Source organism: Rhinatrema bivittatum, chromosome 7 (genome assembly GCF_901001135.1).
Source record: "Rhinatrema bivittatum chromosome 7, aRhiBiv1.1, whole genome shotgun sequence".
NCBI classification, from domain to species: Eukaryota; Metazoa; Chordata; class Amphibia; order Gymnophiona; family Rhinatrematidae; genus Rhinatrema; species Rhinatrema bivittatum.
This window is the reverse complement of record NC_042621.1, coordinates 66,451,124-66,471,476: the sequence shown is the minus strand read 5'-3', so window position 1 is coordinate 66,471,476 and position 20,353 is coordinate 66,451,124. Positions and strand designations below refer to the sequence as shown.

Below are 20,353 nucleotides of genomic sequence, written 5' to 3'. Positions count from 1 at the left end.
TAATACATAAATTACTTGCCAATAGACTTTTACAGATGATTGTAATACAGATTGAAATATCAAACTAATTCAAATCACATATAATTCCATACATCCATCTGATTTTTATAAGTAAACTTTAGAGAAGCATTTAAACTTGTGAGCAATTTTCAAAGGTAATAAAATATAAGAAATGTAGGATTCAGACCCCTTTCTTTATTAATTTAGTATTCCTTCAATCTCCCAGAAGTGTTTTGAGATGTTTGGGCTCAGTGAATTGATAGTTTTTCCCATCCAATTTAATAGCACATTTACATGGATAGTGAAGAATGAATTGACCCCCCTTTTTCAATCACTTTAGATCTTAACTCAAGGAAATGTTTCCTCCTAATTTGTGTAGTCTTTACTACATCTGGATAGATCCAAATTTTGTTCCCTTAACAAGTTTTCATCCTATTTCGGAAAAAAATTTAAAACTGTGTCTCTATGCGAAATAAATGCAAAGGTTATTAACATAGTACCTGTTTTTTTCAATAACTACTTCATCTTGTGATTTTTCTAAAAAATCAAACAAATCTAAGGTTGATCCAATATTTTCTTTATGCTCTCCTACTACATCAGCATCCTGCTTCCCAAGAGCCTGCTCCTTGATCTTAACAGTGTTACTTATATAAAATGCTCTAACAATAGTTGGCATACTTTGTTCTGGGATATTCAGTATTTTTATAATATACATCCTAATCATTTCTATAGGCGAAACCTTACTGATAAAAGGAAAATTGACCACTCTCAACTTTAAAACTTTTGAGTAATTCTCAATATTTTCAATTTTCCTTTATATTTCAGCTTCCACCTTGATTTGTTGAACTTGAATTTTTTCCACCTGCATAAGGTGCAGATCAACAGTATTATTCTGCTTTTGTAAATTAATCAAAGCTGCAGAATTACTTTTAACTGTTTCATATTAACACCTTTAGTTAAATTTTTAATAGAAGAATCTAATTTTGTTAGAACATTCCACAAAGTATCCATAGTTATAGATGTAGGTCTCACTATAATTTCTTGAATATTAATTTTTTCCTTTGTTTGTTTCATTATTTCCTTGGAAGACTTTGAAGATGGCAAAGATTTACTCTCTTTAGTCTCTTGTTTAGTCATTGTTAAGGGAAGGGTCATTTCATCTGATATTTCTTTTCCATTTTGAATTTCACTGACTTCCTCCATTTCTAACCCATCCTGGGGACTTTCTGGTAAGTTGGGGAGTCAGGAAATAAGAATATGTTTTTAAAAAATTGACATATTTCCTAGTTATCATTTTAAAATATAGCTCTTTGTTTGATATACCTTCCCTCTTTTGACAGATGGTGATGGGCAACAAGATCTTTTGTTGCCTGCATGTACAGATGAACATTGCCAGAAAAGTGCCATCTATTTAATGAAACCAGGCTCAAATGAGGTATGTTAATCTTCGGTCTGTTGAACTAACCCAAGTAAAGTTTTTGTTAATGTAGAATTGGGAAAAAATACAAGCTAAATGAAAATCAATTGAAATTTCACGTTTTATGTTTCAATCTGTTTATTAATAATATATACAAGAGAAAGTAAACAGAACAGAAGAAAACAACTGTGTATAAACCCATTGTGATAATCACCCTATCCCCTCCCCTCACTTCCTGTGAACCTCCAGAAAAGATTAATCACCATTAGGGGAAACATTATAGTCATTAAGCACTAGACTTCTGGCATGAGGTGTTAGGGACTGTAAATAGGAATCCCACACAAGAAAGTTCTTCTACATTAAATCTAATTTTTCCATATAGTTCTCATTGATACACATGAGATGTATATGATTCCTTAACTGAGTCATATGCAGTATGTGCATTTTTAAATTTTTTTTTTATTTATATTCTGCTTTTTGGCCCTTCAGAATGGATTACATTCAGGTATTTCTCTATTCCCAGAGGGCTTACAATATAAGCTTATACCTGAGGCAATGGAGGGTAAAATGACTTGCCCATGGTCACAAGGCGCGGCAATGGGATTCTGAACCCTGGTTTCCCTGGTTCGTAGCTTTCTGCTCTATTCACTAGGCTACTCTTCCATGTGTATGGATGAATAACCCCTTGTGAGCTTGATTTGGAGTGGAGCAGAGGATGGTAGTACGGTGTTTGTGGTGGCTCCACATCCTGCTTACCCAGAATGCTTTGATTGAAAGTGTGTTGAACATCTTTGCCAGCCTTGACTCTCTCCAGAATAAACCCTTTTATGACAGTAGGCATTCTGGAAAACCTGTCTGTTCCTGTTCACCAAGTGGAGCTTCAAAATGCAAGAAGTAAATCAACCCCAAAATGTCCTGATATGCATTTAAAACTGAATAATCTGGTTTTGTGGCAGTTCTTGAGATAACCTTTGTTTTATTAGGCACAGAATTACTAAATGCTGTTGCTTTTGCATTAAAAGACATAGTAATGTTGCTTGAAATATGAAGATAGTGTAACAAGAACTGTATGGAAAAAGTGAGAGGATCTGTGTCAATAACATCAAAAAGAGAAGAACACCTTATTAACATTACAGTCATAATTATATTCCAAATAATGAGCACCATTCTATCAAAAAGATAAGGAATGTTACTTTTAACTACACCAAGGAGCTTTGTTTTTGACATATTTTCATATTCCTTATAGTGCCCCTCCCACAATAAAATATCATGGGGGTGGTCCCTCAATATTTTACCCCCTCCGACAAAATATCACGGCAATATTACATTGTTTAATTGTAGAAAAGCTCTGAGATAAATAGATGTGTGTATATACATTCACACACACAGACAATGGAGTCTGAAGCTAGATACAATCAACAAATTCTGAGTATAGAATATGGTGTGAGATCTCATGATATAAGTAACAGGATATTATTCCAAAGAAAGTATGAAGAGGATTACTGTTTGAGAGAATTTCACAGGCTTGGAGTTAAGGCAATAAAATGATTGCCAGTGTGCATTTTAGACATCTTTTCTTCTTGCCTTTCAGAAAATTGTATTACCATTATTTTGATACTGAGAAGCTCACTTTCATCAGCCAGTAATCTTTGCTTGCTGCAGCTGTTCATGGTCGTGTTATAATACATGTTCCTATTTCTTTGTCCTATCGTTTTGTTTTCTTGGTAGAAATAACTAAATTAAAAACTCCATAATCATTTATGTTGTACAGAAATATTGCTGTAGTATTTTAGAATTCTTGTAAAGCTTTGTCTCATTCTGGTAGTTGGGTTTTGTACTTGAGTATCTATAAGGGCAGTGGTGTGCCAGATGTGGGATATGAACATTCACTGCACAGAACCAAAACTTCTCAAATTGGAATTTAATCTTTTCTGTTACTCTCATAAAGTATCTGCATATAGCATTTGGATCTTCTAGAACTCTCAAACTTGCAGTTAGGCCAAGCTGTCATCCAGTCTAGGGTGGGTCATTTTAAGGTCAAATAAGGTCAAAGTTCATCAAATGATATGGTTAAGGATATGTGTGGAAAAATGGTTACAGCTTCAAAACTAATGAACCAGTTTGGATATAACTATGTACTAAAATAAAGGTAAGAAATTAGGCTACCAAACATACAATAGCAGTGGAAGTCCGTATTGGATGTGTGAAATACTATAAGGGCTCAATGACAAAAATACAGCAATAAAGAAGAAAATGCAGTCTTGAACTGCAATATTCTATTACCCATCCCATAAGACCAGCAAATTGGCTTTAATTAACTGATTCGTTCCCTGTGATTTGATGTATAGATAGTTCAAATCTGAACAATAGTGGCAGTTATGACTGGAGATATGTACAATAGAACAAAATGGTAAAGGGAATGGAACAGCTCCCCTATGAGGAAAGACTAAAGAGGTTAGGACTTTTCAGCTTAGAGAAGAGACGGCTCAGGGGGGATATGATAGAGGTGTTTAAAATCATGAGAGGTCTAGAACGGGTAGATGTGAATCAGTTATTTACTCTTTTGGATAATAGAAAGACTAGGGGGCACTCCATGAAGTTAGCATGGGGCACATTTAAAACTAATCGGAGAAAGTTCTTTTTTACTCAACGCACAATTAAACTCTGAAATTTGTTGCCAGAGGATGTGGTTAGTGCAGTTAGTATATCTGTGTTTAAAAAAGGATTGGATAAGTTCTTGGAGGAGAAGTCCATTACCTGCTATTAAGTTCAACTAGAGAATAGCCACTGCCATTAGCAATGGTAACATGGAATAGACTTAGTTTTTGGGTACTTGCCAGGTTCTTATGGCCTGGATTTGCCACTGTTGGAAACAGGATGTGGGCTTGATGGACCCTTGGTCTGACCCAGTATGGCATTTTCTTATGTTCTTATGTTCTTAACAAAGCATAAGATTACAAGAATAGCCTTACTGAGGTCAGATTGGGGATCCATCAAGCCCAGTATCCTGTTTTCAACAGTGGTTAATCCAGATCACAAGTACTTAGCAGGATACCAAACAGTAGATAGGTCCCATACTGCTAATACCAGGATTAGTGGTTTTCTCTAAATTTATCTGCTTAATAAGTTTATGGAATTCTCCAAGAATTTGCCCAAACATTTTTTTTAAACTCATGTACACTGGCCGCCTTTACCATATCTTCTGGTAATGAATTCCAGAGCTTAAATATGCATTGAATGAAAAAGAATTTGTATTTTTAAAAGAATAAATAACCAATTTGCATTCACCCATTCTGTTCCACTCATGATTTTATAGACCTCTGTCATATCTCCCCTCAACCATCTTTTCTCCAAGATGAACTGCCCTAACCTTTTTAGCCTTTCCTCATAGGGGAGCCATTCCACACCCTTTAACATTTTGGTCATCCTTCTTTGTACCTTTTCCAGTTCAGCAATATCTTTTTGAGATGCTATGACCAGAATTGCACACAGTACTCTGGGTGCACTCTCAACATGGAGTTATCTATTCCATTTTATTCTCCATTCCTTTGCTAATAATTCCTAACATTCTTTTGCTTTTTAAACTGCCGCTGCACACTGAGCTAAGGATTTCAAAGTCTTGTCCACGATGACGCCCAGATCGTTTTCCTGGGTGGTAACCTAATTCGAGTAATTATAATGTAGGTTACTTTTCCCCATGTGTATCACTTTGCACTTGTCCACATTAAATTTCATCTGCCATTTGGATGCCCAGTCTCCCAGTCATGCAAGGTCTTCCGACAATTTTTCACAATCTGATAGTGATTTCACAACTCTGAATAAGTTTGTGTCATCTGTATATTTAATCACCTCACTCACTGTCCCCTTTTCCAGATCATATTCCAGATATATTAAAAAGCACCAGTCCCTGAGGGCACTCTACAGTTTACCTTTCTCCACAGAGAAAACAGACAATTTATTACTACTCTGTTTCCTATTTTTTAACCAGTTTGCAATCCACAATAGAACATTGTCGCCTTTCCCATGACTTTTTATATTTCTCAGGAGTCTCTCATGGGAGACTTTGTCAACGCCTTATGAAAAACCAAATACATTAGTTCCACCACTCACCAGTATCCATATGCTTATTAACTCCTCCAAAAAAGTAGGAGATTGATAGTCCAGAGACTTCCCTTGTATAAACCCATGCTAGCTGTGTCCCATTAAACCATAACTTTTTATATTCTTTAGAATAGTTTATAAAAATCTTAGTAAATCAGGCCCTAAGTTTATACATGAGGTAATGAAGGATGAAGTGACTTACCCAATGTCACACAGAGCAGCAGTGGGATTTGAAACCTGGCTTCACTGGTTCACAGCCTGTGGCGCTAAAAACTAGGCTGCTAATATGATTTATTTTCAATGTTATACTATAACCCATTCTGGGCATTTTTCGGTAGGATGGGTAAAATATCAAAATAAATATACCATTTTTTGATACAAATAAACATTAATTTAGGAAGTGTACAAATGTTTACTTGGGTGAAAGGTTAAGGTACTGAATATATCTTTTTACAAACTTCTAGAAATCTTTTTCTGACGCACATTTTGAAGGTTGCCATCTTTATCCTCAAGCTTTCCAGGGTTTGAAAAAAAAAAATTTACTTAGCTGAAGATGTTTATTTTACTTTCCAGAAAATATCCACCAAACTTTCCATTCCTCAGTAATCAGAAACACAAAAATGAACACTGAAAATTTTAACTAAATATACCCCAAAATATGAAATTCAGAGATCAGCAGCTGAAATGCAGGCAGTATCACATACAGGACTCATTTTAAAGGGTACAGCAAACAGTGTTCCCTTATCTTCAAACAATAACTTATTCTCTTTGACTATAGTCTTTTACAAGAGCAGTTAATGCCTATAACACATGTACAAGGTCTACAACAAATTGACTTCACACCTCAATGACTCACTACTCACCTCCAACTCCAAGGCAGTGAGTGGATCCATTCACAAACTCAAAACCAACCTGAAAATCTGATTAGACCATTCCATGATCACATTTAACCTTAACATATGGTCAGCAAAGAAACAGTATCATAAATGCAAACCCTGTAAAGCAGAGGTAAAATTGATGCTCTCCAGTGCAAATCTAAGCACCAGACTAGAAACTTTCCTTAAAAAAAAAAAACAGCCTACAGCCTGGTCTGCCACTGCAGCAAGTCTTATATGATAGTTCTGGACTAGGTGGCACCAAATAAAGTTGTTGGCTCCAACCATGGTTCATAGAACATGTACTGCATCTAAATAAGACCTACCGAAAACAAGAAAGAAAATGGAGAAAATCTAGAAAACGAGAAAATAGGACAAAATGGATACAATCCTTTTAAGAGCTACAGGAAAACTATAAACAAATCAAAACAGGCTTACTTCTCAAATGCAAAAGTAGCAAAAAATCGCAGCAGAAAGCTATATCACATTGTTAATGGCCTCCTAAACACCTCCATAACCTCATAACATTGCATCTGAAATACTCCAGACTGTGATCAACTTGCCAAGTTTCACTAGAACAAACTTGTTTCCATCCAAAAAAAAAAACTAGGCAGTGAACCATAACTAGATGGCAAAGAAGAATCATTCTCAAAAACAGCTTGCATACTCACAGGGTTCAAATCCACTGCTGCTCCTTGTGACCTTGGGCAAATCACTTTACCCTCCTTTGCCTTAGGTACAAACTTAGATTATAAGCTTTCTGGGGTTAGGAATATCTACAGTATACTTTGAACTGCTGAAAAGCATAAAATAAATAAATAAAAATCCATTTCAAATAAACCTTGGAAGAAGTATTGACAAAACAAAATAAAGACGCATTCCAGAATCACCAACACAAGAAACCAAGGAAGCAGATATAACCATCCTCAAAGAAGTTTTACAATATAGGTCCTGAAAACATTTTTTTTTTTTTAATAAAGCTTTTCAGAACGACTAGGAAATGAAGGCTATGCATCAGACTCATGTCCTGCACCTTCTCAAGAACCTACCATAAACTATCCTATGCTACCTAGTAAAAGCTATAAATACCTCCATGGAGAGATCACGTGATGCACTGAGGGGAGCAGATGTGAATTCCCTTCTCAGCTCCCTGCTTCTGCATCCAGCCCCATCCGCACCTGCAAAAAAATTATCTGTCAGCCTATCTCCCCTTGTCAAGTTACCTTCTTTTACCAGGGCATTGTTGGTCTGCACAATGACATCTCAGTTGACCAAGAAAGACCAGGAAAAGGACAAACTCCGGCCTCTTGAACAGCTGACAGAGGCAGAGGCCAGGCTAGCTGAACCCACACAAGCGCCGGCCCTGGCCGATATAAAAACAGCGGTGGTGGAGACTTTGGGGCCTGACCTTAAGACTATCTCCGCCAAATTGTCCAAGCTGTCCGTTGCCATCACAGGCTTTGAAACATGATTCGCCGATGTTGAACAACGCTTGTCTGATGTTCAAGATGGCCTTCTTGCATCCCAGGCCAAAATCTCTTTCTTGAAATCGTCCTTGGCGAAACATGCTGAGCACCTGGAGGACCTGGAAAATCGCTCGCGCAGATCTAATCTGTGATTTGTGGGTCTCCCTGAAACTCTCGAAGAGAAAGACTTACCCTTGAAGAGCCTGGTGCTCTTCAAGGAACTGGGCCTCTCTCAAGTGCATGGCCCACTATGGGTAGAGCGCGCTCACTGGCTGGGGCCCAAAAAGGTAAACGCTGACCGCCCGCGTGTGGTCATTGCAAAAATTTTCAATTTCCCTCACAAAAGTGAAATATTGCAGGTGATGTGCATCAGGAAATCCTTAACATATGAAAATCACAAAATCCTGGTCTCCCAGGATTTCTTGGCTAATTTGGCTGCGTATTGTCGAGCACTGGCCCCGTTCTGCACCAAATTGTTCGATATGGGTGTGCGTGCTACATTGGTCTGCCCGGCTTCGAGTAACGACATCCGAGGGCCCACGCTGGTCCACCAGCTTTCTGCAGGCGTAAATCTGCCAACAAAGGTAGGGGGGGGGGGGGTTTAGATAGGGCCGGGGGGGGGGGTTAGTTAGGGGAAGGGAGGGGAAGGTGAGGGGAGGCGGAAGGAAAGTTCCCTCAGAGGACGCTCCGATTTCGGAGCGGCCTCAGAGGGAACAGGCAGTGCGTGCTGGACTCGGCGCGCGCTGGGCTCGGCACGCGCAGGTTGCACAAATGTGCACCCCCTTGCGCGTGCCGACCCCGGATTTTATAAGATACGCGCGGCTACGCACGTATCTTATAATATCCAGCGTACTTTTGTTCACGCCTGGTGCATGAACAAAAGTACGCCCGCGCGTACATTTATAAAATTTACCCCCTAATGGGGTAAAGGCTGAGACCCATCACCTAACTGGAGTTGGGGCTCTAACATAAGGGCTACTTGCCTCTATCACCAAGAGCTTTCTTTGTGCATTTGGTGGTGGGGTGACTGACGGCGCAGGAGGTGTAAATGTGTTTGTACTTAAATCCTGCGATGTACACCCTTCTGTGTTATATCACCAGCAGGCTTCCGCAGTGGGATTGGATGCCCGACCCTGACCTTGGGAGCCCCCTTGGATCCTAAAGGAGCAATTGGTCACTTGAGTGTCAGAACTCTGTGCTGTCATGTGTAAGCCACAACTCAATCTTGTGAGTGCCCCAGGACATGGATGGGGGGTGTCTGCCATCAACCAAGCAAATCCCTCATATGTGGTGTGTGCACTGACAATGATGTCTAGGTAGGACCACATTGCCAAATGCTGTGAGGTATCAGCTCGGCCAACTATCAAAACCAAACCTGCAAAGTCCCACACCCAGTTATTAATAGTCCTCCAGACCCACTTGTGACCCACTGGAGCTTCCTGCCGCCTGAGCCCCTTGCGCAATCCTTCTTCCTGTCTGCGCTCTTCTATCAGACTAAATATATCAACATATTGGCGACGGCGCACGTGGCACCAGAGTGAACGCAGCACACCCTGCCAGAGCTGCTTCTTAGTGCTGAAGGCAGTTAAACCAGCGCTAGCAGCTGTGGTGTTCCACGACCCCTCTGCTACTAATGACCCATGCGAACCGGAGGAGGATACTGATGAGTAACTCCTGCTGCCTGAGGAGTTGGCGCGGCAGGAGTGCCTCTTACTTTTCTTTTTGTGCCTCCACCCGGCAACCTTGTTGCCATCTGCAAGGGGGTGGATCAGTGGCATCCCCGTATACTTCCGGCAGGTGATTATTTATTTTATTTATTTATTTTGAATTCTTATATACCGACATTCCTGTATGAAATACAGATCACACCGGTTTACAGTACCACAGAATGGTCGCGGGAGGGCAAATACATTAAACATTAAGTTAAACATTAAGTTAGGTTAAATTACATTAACTAAACATGAGATCATTCAATGGAAACAATTGGGAGAGCCATTAAACATTCGAACATTAAAACATTGGGGTATTAAACATTGGAACTTTGGAACGATAAAACTTTAAAGCATTAATCATTATTAAGCTTTAGAGACCTTCACTGACTTCAGAAACGGGTTGAAAGGAATGAAAACAATGAAGAAATTATGTGTGAAAAACGTGGGGTAAAAACAGGGGGTCGGGGTGAAAAAATGTATTGATAAGAGAGGTAGGCATGGGCAGGAGGTCATGGGATAAGGGGTGAGAAGAAAGGATGGAAGTAAACTAAGTAGGGGACCTCCTTGAAGCCCTGGTTATGTCTTTTGATTGGTGTCAGAGAGATCTTATGTTTCAGGGAAGGTCTCCCAGCCCCAACCACAGGAATGTTGGACTCACCTTCAGCAGACACAAGGGCCGCTGACTGCACCCCAGGGGCAGGAGTGGGATCCATATTGGTGGCATTCCCAGAGGTCCAGCGAGTCTGAAAGACCAGCACTCTCGCCAGATATTGACTCACAAGCTGTAGCCAGGACTGGGCATCCCCCAGGGTGCAAGAGAACTATTGCCACAAGTTCCTGCAGTGCAGGCAAGCCACTGCCCTGAGCTTGTGGGCACAAAGCATACCCGGAAGCCCATTGCCTCGGGCCACCATTGTGATTGGGTCCCCTGATAGAAACCAGGAGGGCCCAATTATGGCCACCCAGGCCAGGAAGGAGGTACAGACTCTGTACCCCTCCAAGCTGGCATCTGCACCGGTGGTGTGCTGAACCGAAAGGCAGGGTTAGTTGCATGGCTGGGCTCCCTCAGCCGAATGCCAATCTGTTCCCACGGGGGTGAAACCGCCTCGATGGATGGCTGTGGGGTCTCCCCTAGGTCCCCACCCCACTGGCTGGAGGGTCGATGGGGAGGACTGAGGGATGCAACCCAACAGGGTGACTGCCCCTATCCCGTCTCCCTCACTGTGCTGCCATTCACTGGATTGCTGAAGCCGGCTGGTCGGTCCCTGGGAGAGAAATGAGACATTTGTCTGGCTTTTCCCTGAGGTGCCTTGCAGCCTCCTGATCCTGTGCCCCCGCCCCAGGGGGGTTTGGATGGCAGCATACCCGGCGATTCCTCCTCGGGTGGGGATGCGCAGTCAGGATCTCCCCGAGAGGCCGGATGGCAAGTCGGTGCCCTCTGTTTTCGACCGCGTGACATGGCTGCGGAATTAAAGGGCTTAAAAGCGCCCTCTTCCTCTTTTTTTTTTTTTTTTTAATTCCAGCAACACAGCACGGGGAGACTAGAGTCTCAATGGGAGAAGCAGGATTTGAATCCTGGCCTCTCTGCTTCTCAAGCAGCAATTTTAAAACTTCTCCAAAGGAGGTGGCCTACCAGCAGTTAAGGCAGCAGCCCGGGGAGCAGGAGCAGAAAGGGATGAAGCCTGGGCGTGCTGCCCAGGAAAACTCCCCATGCCACTGCTCCCGCCCTCCTGGGATGGCCTCCAGGCTTCAAATGGCCATCCTGGAATGTCCAAGCCCCTCCCCTAGGCCCCATTTCCTCATTGGAGCTGTCCCCTCTGCCTAACCTCTCCGCCCTTCCTCCGTCTTGCAGCTGACCTCACACTGCTCGGCCTCGCTTGCCTGCACCGTGGGAGGGATGTCAGCATGTCGGCAACATCATCGCTCGGCACCGATACTACTACTGCTGGCGACAACACTGCCAACACGCCGACGTAAGTGCAGCAATCCTCCCCCCCTCCCCTCCGCTCTCGGCGTTGCTAGATAAATATCACATTTTTTCAGAAATTGTTCACATTTTACATTAAATCAGTCTTCTTGGCTTTTGCTATTAGCATTTGTCCATTTTGGAGAATTTGTCTCTTCAATTCTCAATGCGGCCACTTTTGAAGATAAATATCCAAGCGAATTTAATTTATTATGGTTCATTAATAAATAGTGACTGTGGCTGCAGGCATTACGATGAGCTAATTGCCAGCATTAATAGTTAGTTTGCGGATGGCACAAAATTATTCTGAGTTGTTAATTCTCAAGCGAATTGTGAAAAATTGCAGAAGACCTTGCAAGACTGGAAGACTAGGCATTCACATGGCAGATGAAATCCAGTGTGGACAAATACGAAGCAATAAACACAGGGAAAAGTAACCCCACAACGTAGTAACACAATTTTAAGTTCTATATTAGGCGTTTTATCTCCTAGTTGTCATAGTGGACTATACTTTGAAATCCTCGCCTCAGCATACGGCCACAGTCAAAAAGGCAAACAATATATTAGAAATATTTAGGAAAGGAATAGAGAATAAAACTGAGAATGTCATACCTTTGTATCGCTCCATGGCGAAACTGCACCTGGAATACTGTGTGCAGCTCTGGTCGCCGCATCTCAAAAAAGATATAGTTGTACTGGAAAAGATACAGTGAAGGGCGAACAAAATGATAAAGGGGATGGAACGTCTTCCTTATAAGGAAATGTTAAAGTGATTTGGGCTATTCATCTTAGAGAAGAGATGGTTATGGTGGGATATGATAGAGGTCTGAAAAATTGTAAGTGGAATAGAATGGACAAATATAAATCAGTTATTTACTCTTTCAAAAAATACAAAAACTAGGGGACACTCCCTGAAGTTACTAGTTCACACATTTAAAACAAATCGTAGAAAATTCTGTTTTACTCGGTGCACAATTCAGCTCTGGAACTCATTGCTGGAAGATGTGGTAAAAGCTAGGTTTAAATAATATTTGAACAAGTTCCTGGAGAAGTCCATAAATTGTTACTAACCAAGTAGACATGTAAAATAGCTACTACTTATCACTGTGCGCTAGTAGCATGGGATCTATTTACCATTCAGGATCTTGCTAGTTACTTGTGATATGGACTGTCCACTATTGGAAACAGGACACAGGGCTTAATGGACCCTCGGTCTGACCCAGTATGACAATTCTTATGTCTGAAGCCAAAGATTGAGGGTTCTAACCTCAGCAGGAGGTTAGAAAGTAGTTGGGTGCTATCTATCTTTAAGCCCTATGAGGATAGGCTGAAGGTTCTGAATATGTATACCCTGAAAGGGAGAAGGTTCAGGGGAGATATGATACAGGCCTTCAGATACCTAAATGGTTTTAATGATGCATGAACTTGAATCTTTTCCATCGGAAAGAAAGCAACAAAACTAGGGGTCATAAGATGAAACTCCAGGAGGGACGATTCAAAACCAATATCAAGAAATGTTTCTTCACGGACAGGGTGTTGGATGCTTGGAATGCCCTACTAGAGTAGGTGGCAAAGCCAAAAACAGTCAAAGAAGTCAAAGGGGCATGGGATAAACACTGTGGATCTCTAAAGGCTCGAGGATGGAAATGAGAAACGCGTGCAAGGTGCTAACTTGCTGGTGCGGCGGTTACGACCCTTAACAGAAGGCATGGAGATTACTTCCCTTAACCAATAAGCCTTGATGCTTTGATGCAACTGCAACATTGCTCTCTGCTTCAATAGCAAGGGAAGAAAGAGAACATGGATTCAGACAACCAAAGAGCTCTGACTTCTACGCTCTGGGATACTGATAGGCAGACATAAGAGAAAAAGCACAGGACTGCTTCTACAGCCAAGACTTAAAGAATTGAAGAAAATGTGCATGGAGATTACTAACCTTAATCAATAAGCCTTGATACTTTTAATGCAACTGCAACATTGCTTCCCACTTCGGCAGGGGGAAAGGGGGAATGGTGTCTGACAACAACCAAGAGGGCCCAAGACTTCTCTGGTCTGAGGTAGTGATACGCAGACATAAGGAAAAAAGCTCAGGATTGCCTTTACAACCAAGTCCTTAAGCAAAGCACGTCAGGCACCACAGTCTGAAAGCTCATCACCCAGTAAAAAATGTTGCTAGATGCAAATTTTGCGGCTTGTTATAAAGCTTGGGGATAACTGCACAGAGCAGCAATTATTGCACGTAAGAGAAACATGGGAGTAACCTGCACAGAGTAGTGATTACTAAGAAGCTTGCTGGGTAGGCTAGATGGACCATTTGGTCCTTTTCAGCCGTCATTTCTATGTTTGTATGTTTCTGTGAGAGCCATGAACTATAGAGAAAACAACTTTGTATCAAAATTATTTTGTCCTGGCCAGCCTGATGATTCAGATGGCAAGTGCACCCTGGTTTCATTCTCAAACCAAGTCTGCCTGAATCAGCTGTAGAGGTAGCATTCACGGCTCACAGGAAGGAATCACAGTCATTACGCTGAAGTTCCCTGCTTATGAAGGTCTCTTTAGTTAAGGTGTGATTTACTGTTTTTTTCCTGGGTTTGTTTGCTTCTTGCTTGATTTTTCACCTGGGTAGTAATTGGGTTGGTTTTTTTTTTTTTTGTTAGTGATCATTACTTAAGGGTGACAGCTAATGGACTCAGAGCCCCTGATTGTACAGTTACAGAAGGAATCCTGGTGCATGGTCCCCAGCTCAGGATCAGCTCTGCAATGACCAGGCCTGGGTTTGTCAACAGAAATCTGGGGGCAGCAGGTGATTTGCTGCCTTCCAGCAGAAAACAGCCCAGTGCTACCTGATCCAGCAAGTGCCCTCCAAAGCAGCACACAAGGAGCAGGAAGGGAGGGTCTGATCCTAGAGCAGACATAGCACTCTGCTCCTTAATCCAGCTTCGTCCCTCTGTCATTCAGAGTCAGGTGGGGAGGTGGTGAGCCTGGAGCAAACACAAATGAAAGGGGGATTATTTTGAGGAGGTGAGGAGAGAAGATGGCGGATGAGAGAGAATCTGCTGGAGAAAGGGGGTGCATGTGTGTTTGAGAGAGAAGGGATTTGTGTCAAGTGTGTGCACATGTATGCTAAATTTATTGGAAGGTTAGAGAAGGGGATGCAAGGGAAGCAGGCCTGATGAACAGTAAGGATGCCTGCCTTCTTACCGCCATCACCGCAGTTCATATCCTCTGTCCCTTGCTTGACCTTGCATCCTGTCCCCAAGATCCCAGAGCTTCCCTTCCATCTTACCTTTCCCTTCTCTCTAAATCCCGGAACTCACCACCAACCCTTCCTACTCCCTCCTCCATTCCCTCAATCTCCTAACGTCCCTCCCTCTTCTTCCCCCATTCCAAATTCCTGTTCTCCCCTCCCCCCTCCACTTAATTTTCCCCATCTCCTCCCCCATCCACAGCCCTCTTCTTTTCACATTTCTCCCTTCATTTTGGGTCTGTTCCCTTCCTCTTCCCATCCCTGGCCTTTTCTCCCACTCCTTCTCTTCTCCTGGCATGTGCTGAAAACTTGGTATGGATAGATCACTGTACAGAAAAACGCACAGCGATTTCATAAACCTTCCCCTTTAGGAAAGGAGGCTAAAAATGGTAGCAGTGCGGTTTAGAATGACAGTCTGCAAACAGAGATAATTCTGGAACTCGAGCCAGGGCATTTCACGGGCTTGTTTACAGTAATAATTAAATTCAGAGAAAAAGGATTTTAATGTTGTAACATCTTATATTTTTGTAGCAAGGCGATGCCATCCTTTTTCATGCTCTAGCATACGTGGGCGGTGGTAGCCGCAGTCTGCATTCAGAGGTTTTGAGGCACACTCCAGGAGTGCTGAAGCAAAAGGAGAAGTGCACTGAAATCCTTTGATGTGTGTCCTGGCCTTTCTTATTAAACATGTAGGGTGGCTGTTAAGGGTACTGTTAAGTTTTAGCAAAGCAAATCGGCTCTGAAAGCACTGCATGCTGCTGTTCCTCTGCTACTGCTGAAGAGATTTTTAGAATTGTTATTTTTGCTTCTATGATTTGCTTTACTGTTTTAAGCTTGATATTTATTCAGTTTCCATAAACAAAAACCAAGAAACATCTTTTTAAGAAATAGTATTGACATAGATACAAATCACAAGACAAAGGAAGCTGAGGAATGTATTCATTTAATGGAAAACATACGTTATTCTCAATGAAGTAGATATCAAGACCCGCGTGCGGGTGCGCACGTGGACATGGTGCTTTTATAACATACGCACACATGTTATAAAATCAGCTATATATGCGTGCACGATTTTATATTGACGTGCGCAAATGGCAACTCAAGCGCATAAGTGGGGGGAATTTTAGTAGATAAGTGCGCAATTACCTGTTTCCCCAGTTTGTTCCCAGTAAAGGACAGGACTTCCTAAATCCCCTACCTAACTTGCTTCCCTTTTACCCTATTAGCCCCGAGCCTTAAAACCCCGCTGGCTAGCCTATTTTATTTTGTTACATGACTTACACGCCATCCATAGCAGAAGTAAAGTTACATGGTAGGGGATCCCAGCGTGCGCTTGTGTGTGTAAACACGCACGGATTTCATGGTGCAGTTCCAGCCCGCCCATGTCCTGCCTCTCTTGGTGAAAATTTCTTTTTAGCCCCACATTGAATGCAAACTTATTTCAATTATATTCACTGAGGATATCCTGAAAACCTGACTGTCTGGAGGCCCCCCAGGAGAGGTTTGGGACTCACTGCTCTGTTTGGGCTCCTTTGGATATTAATTCTGCTGCTGGCAGACCTTCCGCTCCAGAAGCTATCACCAATGAAAGGTGTTCTTTTCCACTTTCGGACCACAACCATTGAGCTATCCAGCACTTTCCCCATAAGACAATAGATCTGACCCAGCTTGGCAGTTCTTATGTCCCTCAAACCCAGCTTCCTGTCTCTGACAGTGGCTCAACCCAAAAATTAGATCCAATTTCTCGTTGCTTGCTCCCAGGTCTAACAGAACTCTTGGGTATTAGACATGGTGAGAAGTCCTGCACCACAGCCGTCCCTCTTTCTATTGCTCCAAACAATAAAACATCATCCGACATAGATAGATGGGCAGAGCCACTGTCAAAAACTCTGATGACTGGCAATATGGGAGTCAAGTCCGTCAGTTCCTCCAAATATTTATATTGTACATTTGTATATAATTAACCTCCTCTATCTCTTTCTATTTCTTACATTCCCAGTTCATTAGCCCTTGTTAATTGTAACTGCTTCTCTACATCACGTTGTGTTTTTTGGTTGTATTATTCGCACCCCTGTTTTCTGTAAACCGACATGATGTGAACGAGTTCATGAATGCCGGTATAAAAAAACTTAAAATAAATAAATAAATAAAATAAATAACACATTGATTTTGGGCCCAACTACTAGAAGGGAGTCCAAATCTGAGAGAGAAAGACATAGCTTCACCATCTGGCACATTCTGAAAGCAATTCAAAGGAAAGATATAGAGAGGTTTCAGCCAGCACCAACAGAGCTCACACTGCAAATGGCTACAGTCCCTCCACCATTCTGCTGTGTCTTTTTTGCTTCTAACATTTTTAGGCTACAGATTTATATATAAAATTAAAAGCTGATTTTATTTTTTTTTGTGTGTCTCTTGTAAATGTAAATAAAGAGTTCTACTTCTCAGTTTGAGTGTAGTGTTCGGTTACTGACAGGCCAGGGACACTAGCGCGTCCCTAGCACCTCCTTTTTGACAGAAGCGGCGGTTGTCAGCGGGTTTGACAGCAGACGCTCAATTTTACTGGCATTGGTTCTCGAACCCGCTGACAGGCACGGGTTTGGAAAACGGACGCCGGCATAATTGAGTATCCGTCTTCCGGGCTGCAGGCAGATTTTAATTTTTTTTAAAAATTTTGGGGCCTCCGACTTAATATTGCTATGATATTAAGTGTACAGAAAAGCAGTTTTTTCTGCTTTTCTGTACAATTTCCCGGTGCTGGCCGAAATTAATGCCTGCCATTCCAATCCCTAGCAGACAAAACAGGAAAAGATGAAAATCCTGCAACTGTACTTCCCAATTGCGAGAAAAAAGTATTTCGATTTTTGATAGGGCCATAGGCGTTCCCCAGCATCACCGGCTGCTCATGCAGAACCCCTCTATAAAGACAAATCTACCTTCAGGGTCTTTTTTTTTTTTATCTTAATGGGCAGATCTTTATATAAGATTATGCACACCCCTCTTTTTTTGAATTAAAAGAAGCGTAATGAACCTGACCCACCCAGTCTCTCTGAAGTTTCTCATGTTCCCTATTAATCAGATGAGTCTCCTGCAGCATTGCAATCTAAATTGAGAACCTTTTAAGGAATTGAAAAATCTGTTTCCTTTTTATTGGAAATGTAATACTTCCAACGTTGTAGGATACTAGGTTAATTTTGGAATCCGCCATAATCAGAGGGATGCAAATCCACCCAATGCCTAGCATATTCATCGCCTAAATATTGAGCTGTAGCCTGCCAAATGTTCAATAAAAAATGTGCACAATGTCTGCTGTTTTTAGTTTTTAACCCTCCCTTAAACAACAGTAAACAACTCCCCAAAAACTCTCCCCTCCCAACTCCCCACCCCAATTCCTTCGGCTTTGAAAGAGCCAAATCTACCCATACCACCACTTGAAACTATCTAACCTTCCACACCTCCTCATACCTCTCCCTCTCCCCCCTTTACCAGCAACCTCATCCTACGGCGGGAGGCTCCTCGGGGCTGAGGATGTCACCTTCATCCAAACATTGCCCCCTTCCTTCTTTGCCTCCCGTTTCTCCCCATCCCCTCCATTCCATCTGCAAATCTCCACGCCCTTCCCCCATTTCTCCATCTACCCCATGTTATCCACCACAACTATTTTATTTATTTATTTATTTATTTGTAGGGTTTTATATACCGTTATTATCCCCCTAAACCATATACAAATGCAGATTTGAAACAATATAATTCCTCCTAGTGTTACGATTCTGTAGTGGACCCCAACATAAAGATGAATTTTGTGGACATCTGTTCATCTTAATGATGACTGCAATGTTTTGGCCAATTGTTGAGATGCAGTGCTTTTTGCATTTTTTGCACTAAAAGATTTCTGGGTTTTTTTGCACATTAATATTACTCAAAAATCGTGTGATTAATGATTAAAGCTGAAAAATGCCATATATATATATATATATATATATATATATATATTTATAAATGACACTAAGCAAATTAAAGCTTTACACCCATCCTCTGGAACAGCCTTCCAAATAAACTTACACTTATAAAAGAGCTGCTCTCTTTTCACAAGCTGCTAAACAAGACATTTTTATCAAATTTATGGCCACATATCTAGGGTCAGGAGCACTAGTTGTTCCACTCAATTCACAGTTTAAGGACAATATTTTGGAAGACACTTTGGGTCCTTAAAAGTGGTTGGCCTTTTTGTTGTTTCGGTTTGGTTTGGTTTGGCCTGGCAGAAGCCGCCTCCTCCTCCTTTTATAAGCTGAATTGGAACAAGCCTCGTGTTTGCATACTGTGCCATAGTCCTTCATTCAGAGCTACACAGGGATGTTCAGCCTATATTTATATTATAATTCTATTCAGAACAGCCACTGCAGTAACAGTCCTTGTCCAGGACCCTGTTGGTACAAGCAGTGATTCCTACAGGCCTGGAGAAAAACTAGTCTGACTCCAGCCTTTCTTAAAACAGTATATCTTTATTACAGCTTCACACATGCACAACAGTAGACTGTCTTCCCTTCATAACAGTGTACTCTCTTTACTTACAGTTCAGTACTTATTTCTTCAGTAGTCACAGTTCAGCTTTGTCTCAGCTCATTGTTTGGAGTGTTATATAGAAACATAGAAACATAGAAATGACGGCAGAAGAAGACCAAACGGCCCATCCATTCTGCCCAGCAAGCCACGCAGTTTATCCATTCCCCCCCCCCCACCCCTTTTCTCCCTCCCACCCGTCACTATTGGCTTCCATCACCCTCCGGCCCCAACTCCCTTCCACTCCTCCACCAATGCAGAGAGCAGCGCCGTATCCGCATCCCAGTGAACATCCAGCTCAATCAGGAGTAGCAACCGCTGCAACAAGCAGGCCACACCCCTGCCCCATACTCTTACCCACTCCTGCTTTGTTTGTTTGTTTTTTGTTTTGTTTTTTGTTTTTTTTTGGAGATGGCAGCCCTCCAGCCCTCTGCTCCGTGAAGGCGGAATACCAACCACTGGCCACTGGCATCCCGCTCCGTGAATGCCTCTGTGGCTACTGCCGCTCCGTGCAGTGTTTTGCTGCCTGAAGGTGGAACACCAACTACTGGCCACTGGCATCCCGCTCCGTGAATGCCTCTGTGGCTATGTTACGTGAATGCCTCTGTGGCTATGTAACAGGAGCTGTCTTCCTCCTGGAGACCTGGGTCGGGTCTGGTCTGGTTTATCCCTACCTGAATCCCAGCTTTTATTCCTCAGTCTCTGGTAATGCCCTCTGAGCTCCACCGGCCATGCAGGATCCTGCCCACAGAGCATACTCTCCTTAGTGGATTTAAGATGGACCAGGCGTCACAGGCCCACAAACCAGAGCTGCTTCTAGAACTCAGTGTTGCTGTTGAGTGATGGCTGAAGCGCATAGCTCAGGGGCTATGAACACTGCCTTTACACCATCTTCAGACCCCACTAATCCTGGGAAGTAGAGTTCTAGCCTGGGACTCAGTTCCAGGTCCTCCCCATAGTAGTGCAGAACACTTGCCACTTAAGCCTCCAGGCTGATCTAGATTTTATG

General features: G+C 42.2%; 1 protein-coding gene across 1 annotated transcript in view; it reads left to right on the top strand.

Annotated features, from left to right (window-relative positions):
* Window positions 1-20,353, top strand: part of ITFG1 (integrin alpha FG-GAP repeat containing 1) — a 526,073-nt gene that overhangs the window by 249,835 nt on the left and 255,885 nt on the right. Inside the window, exon 9 of the mRNA XM_029608474.1 lies at window positions 1,341-1,435. Coding sequence (XP_029464334.1) covers window positions 1,341-1,435 — 95 coding nt within the window. The remainder of the gene's footprint in view (window positions 1-1,340; window positions 1,436-20,353) is intronic.